Below are 4,368 nucleotides of genomic sequence, written 5' to 3'. Positions count from 1 at the left end.
CCTATTGGGATATCGTCTCATTGAAGCAATGCTTCACCTTGGTCGGATATGCGTAGTTTTCCTCGGTCGGATGGAGATAAAACTTACCTCAATCGGGTAAAAGAACCTACCTTGGTCGGGTTGGTGAACGTGCCTGGATGGTTTTCACCTAGCTGCCCCAGAAGTGCCATGTGTCAAATTATGATTGGTGGTGGTAAATATCATCTCTAAAAGAGAAAAAGGAGGCTTGATACCTCATTTCATTGGCCCAAAACAAACCCACAACCATAAATTTGGTTTCCATTGATGATAAATTGAAAATATTCGACAAGATACCACACGCCAACAATCCCTCCAAAAGTCAGTTTACAGATGGAGTACAAATCAATCAACCACAACAATATGCCCAAAACACGGGAAGATAAGAGGAACCATGTTCTTGCTAGTTCCTCCTGGTTTGGAAAAAAAAACACACACTGGAATAGATGGCATGTAAGGAACTCAAACTCAAGCTTCGGGAACTGAAGCTGCCGCTGCACGTTTGATTGATGCAGACTTAATAAGGTGGTTGTAACTCCCTTTCTCTTTGAAAAGCTGAGAGAAATGGTGCTTACAATACAAAATCCCCTCTAGAGCTGCATAATTTGATGGAGATATAGGACAGCCACCATGAGAGCACTTGAAACAAGATTTATGATAGGACTGGCCCTCCACTGTTACCTGCAATTTTTGGGTTAAACCTACCAAACCTTCAAATTCATGCAAATTTTCTTTTAACCTCCTAACAAAGATGCAATACAGAAAACGTCATTACGATGATGGATTAAGTAACACCTGCAATTTAATTGCATTTCTGCTTGCAAGTTCATAAAAAAAATCACAGTTCCTAGAACTCGAGAGCATATCATCTCAAGCAAAACATGTATCTGTATGGCACAAAGACTAATGGCAACTGAGAAGAAATTCTGCACAATATTTGTCACCCCTTAAACAAAGATATCACTCTAGCCTGACCTTACTCTAGAAATTTCCCTCATTTCTTTTTTAAAAATGTTATGGAACCTACAACTCAAACCCCCTAGGAAAATGGAAGAACCAGCATGGAATCTTCCAGAACAGCTATAGACTTCACACAGAATAGTTAATTGTAGAAGGAAAAAGAATATCAACCAATCAAAGCACCCTTTCCAAATAGTTTACCATCTTCCTTTGTGATCAATCTTCAATGAAGTATACGAATATTGTGTGGCAGGATGAGTCCTAATTTCTTTGCAAAAGAATGACTAATGATTCAAATGTGCAAATATCACCGGACCCCCATAGTGAAAAGGAAAAGCCTATATAGAAGTTGGATGAATACTAATCACATGCATGACCCTTGACCTTGCATCCATTACCAAAACCATTCAACTGTACGTTCCAAGATATATATAAAACAGCAATTCAAAACATTGCTTAGATGGAGAAACAATTAAAGGTCAAAGAAAAAATCTCATTCCCTATTTCATACATTTTGTCTCTACCATCCCATCTCTATTCACGTCAAGTGAGAAAAGCCCAACTCTCCAACAGAACTATAATGAATTTGTTTATATCCCTAGATTCATTAGATATATCTTGTTCCAGCTAAGAACCATTAACCCTTAGCTTGCTATGTCGATTCTTCACCCATGGCAAATACAATCACAACATGGCAGTTGAGAAAATTATACCCATGTATCAGTATTGTAAGTGAGCACATGCCAGAAGGGTCACTTATCCTTTATATTGCCCCAGATAATGTAATGGACCTATAAATGTTGGAATGCTGATTCTAGGAAAAAAAATTAAATTAGCTTACAATAAAGGACAGCATCATGAATCCATGACATTATAATTAGTACCTTCTCCAGTGGATACGCGGTTTTATTGCAGGTGGCACATTTCTCTTGAGTCCCAGAAAACATTCCGGCAGCCTTGCTAGGTGACCTTGTCTGAAACCAAAACAAGACGCCGAGAATCAACTAAGTACACTACAATATATCACACATCTATTATTTATTTTCTAAGTCATTATAAATAATCACATGCTTGTATTGTGGTAGGAAATTTACCAGCTCAGGAGTTAACTTCTCAGCTGACTTTGCAGCTGTGGACAGAGACATTCATGAAAAATTAACCACAAAAAACTACGTCGAACAAATCCATCGAAAGAGCTTAGTCTGACAAAACAAGAAGACTTACGTGATTGAAAGTTCTTGTTGAAATTACCAGTTTCTTTGAAAAGCTGCTCAAAGTGAGGCTTACAGTACAGAACACCTTCCATTGAGGAATAATTGCTGAGCTGTGAACACATAAGTTACAAACCATAACGAGAAGTGCCAAATTTGTTCCGCAATGCAATGAGCTACTCAATGAGATTGCGATTTGGCAATTAAAAAAATGTGTTGCAATGAAATCTAGACATATAACTCTGGAGCATTACCATTAATCCAACTAGATTTATAAAAAAACATAAACGCGATGCACTGGCAATTATCTTGTGGCCGATATTTTCTATAATACAATTTATAGCATAAGACATTTATAACAAGAGTTCCCTGCAACGCCATTTAGATTGATTAGAGTTGAAGGGCTACTAATTTTGTTCTGATAAGAGCAGCATTTTAACAAAGATGCGAAAATGATCTATATGTGTGACTGATACACTGTCGTTCAGCCTTACCAATGTGCAATTGTGCATAAAAGACGCAAATAAACTACATTCCATTTCAGTTCATTAAACAGAATAGAATTGACAAAAATCACAGCCTAAAAAACCATACAAAAAGAGTACCTTAAGGGTCCCCTTGCAGTGAGTACACTTGAAGCAAGACTTGTGGTAATTAACCCCATCAGCGGATAGAAGTTCTACAGGATACACAGTCTTTTGACATGCCTTGCATTTCTCTTGGGTACCAATAAAAGACATAGCTGCTATATCTCCTTAGATCTGGCTAATCTCTCTCTCCACAAATCACCGCCGCAGATCCAATCTAACACAATTTCTGATCATATTAACAAAAATCCCTTTAGTTTGATCAAAAAATTAAGCAGAAAACTTGTAAAAAAAAATCATCCAATGCAACTGATCCAGCTCAAACAGCGAAAAAAAAACTTGAAGATCAAAGAATCATAGCGAGAGAAACAAAGAGACTCATCGTGATGCAGTCCCTAAATTGACATAAAAGTACTCAAAATAAGCTAGGTCAACAAGGCATACCTTGTCAAAATCAGTAATGGTGGATCTGATGGAGCTCGGTCGAGCTCAAACTCTCGATCTAGAATCAAAATAAGAAAAAGTAAAGAAAAGAAAGGAACCAGCAGAGAAGATAAATTTGAGAAACTAAAAATGAGAGTCAAAGGAGACAAGTTACTACTATCTCTTATGGAGCGTGCGTAAAGAGAGGAGTAGGCGCCTCTTCTGTAGCGACCAGATGCAGCGAAGTGGATGATGACGATGATTGATGAGAGAGAGAGGCGTATATGTATGTATGTAATATGTAGTTATACAGTAATTCTACTATGCGGATGCTCGTACGCGATCTTAACGCAAGTACACTTAAACTCCCGACTACTTTTTGATTTTAGGTTATACATATTCCAAATTAACAATAAAAATATACACAAGTGCATTTGTCTGATTGGGCTGAATCCGGTGCACCTAGCACGAGTTCACCATTTTGGTACACCAAAATATTTTTTAAAATATTAAAACTCATAAATAATTATAATTTCACATTATGAATAAAATCACATTTTTTTTAAAAAAAAAGGTTAAATTCATCAAAAAAAATATATGAAATATAAACTGTGGGATTAAACTTAACTAATAATTTTTTGAAAATTTGTATTACGGATATAAAATTTAAGAGTTGAAGTCACCTATATTTTATATTTATAAATTTTGGAAAATATTTAAGAATTTTCTAATATTTTAAAAATATGTTGGTGCACCTGTTAGAGCAAGTGCAAAGTAGTGCCTGGGGTTTACTGTTATTATTATTAATGTGTTTTGATCGAGTTTACGAGTCCAACAATATTTTTTGTCTCATACAAAAAACAAACTGCAAGAAAAACATAGGATGTTTTAAGTTTATATTCAATGATCTATAATTCTCATATCTTTTTCATATTCAATTTGATTTTTATTTGAGACAAAAAAAATATATTGATGAACTCGTAAATCCGATTAAAACACATTCATAATTCTTTTTTAAAAAATTATAACAATGTGACCTGTAGAAAAAAATTACAACAGACACCAACCACTCAGTGCTAATTGCTAAGTGCACCATATTTTTCTGGTCTCAATGACGAAATCACAAATGGCGACTTTCCTCTGTCTCATTTTCTGTGATTTTTGACCGA

General features: G+C 35.6%; 1 protein-coding gene across 5 annotated transcripts; it reads right to left on the bottom strand.

The window, feature by feature from the left end:
• Positions 1-255: 255 nt before the first annotated feature.
• On the bottom strand, positions 256-3,494 carry LOC120000665 (LIM domain-containing protein WLIM2b). Of its 5 annotated transcripts, none has more exons than XM_038848812.1 (7): positions 3,378-3,494; positions 3,221-3,278; positions 2,795-2,993; positions 2,203-2,302; positions 2,073-2,107; positions 1,863-1,952; positions 256-699 (listed from the first exon to the last, which is right to left on the bottom strand). In XM_038848812.1, the coding sequence occupies exons 3-7, from the start codon at positions 2,927-2,929 to the stop codon at positions 487-489; spliced, it is 573 nt and encodes a 190-aa protein (XP_038704740.1). In that variant the 5' UTR covers positions 2,930-2,993; positions 3,221-3,278; positions 3,378-3,494; the 3' UTR covers positions 256-486. The 5 variants fall into 5 exon arrangements, with proteins under 5 accessions (XP_038704740.1, XP_038704725.1, XP_038704729.1 ...); XM_038848797.1 differs by having other exon boundaries at positions 2,795-3,005; positions 3,378-3,492; XM_038848801.1 differs by having other exon boundaries at positions 2,795-3,005; positions 3,375-3,470.
• Positions 3,495-4,368: the final 874 nt, after the last annotated feature.

The sequence above is a fragment of the Tripterygium wilfordii genome, chromosome 1 (genome assembly GCF_013401445.1).
Source record: "Tripterygium wilfordii isolate XIE 37 chromosome 1, ASM1340144v1, whole genome shotgun sequence".
Classification (NCBI taxonomy): Eukaryota; Viridiplantae; Streptophyta; class Magnoliopsida; order Celastrales; family Celastraceae; genus Tripterygium; species Tripterygium wilfordii.
The sequence above is the reverse complement of the archived record's forward strand: the minus strand, read 5'-3'. Positions and strand labels throughout refer to the sequence as shown.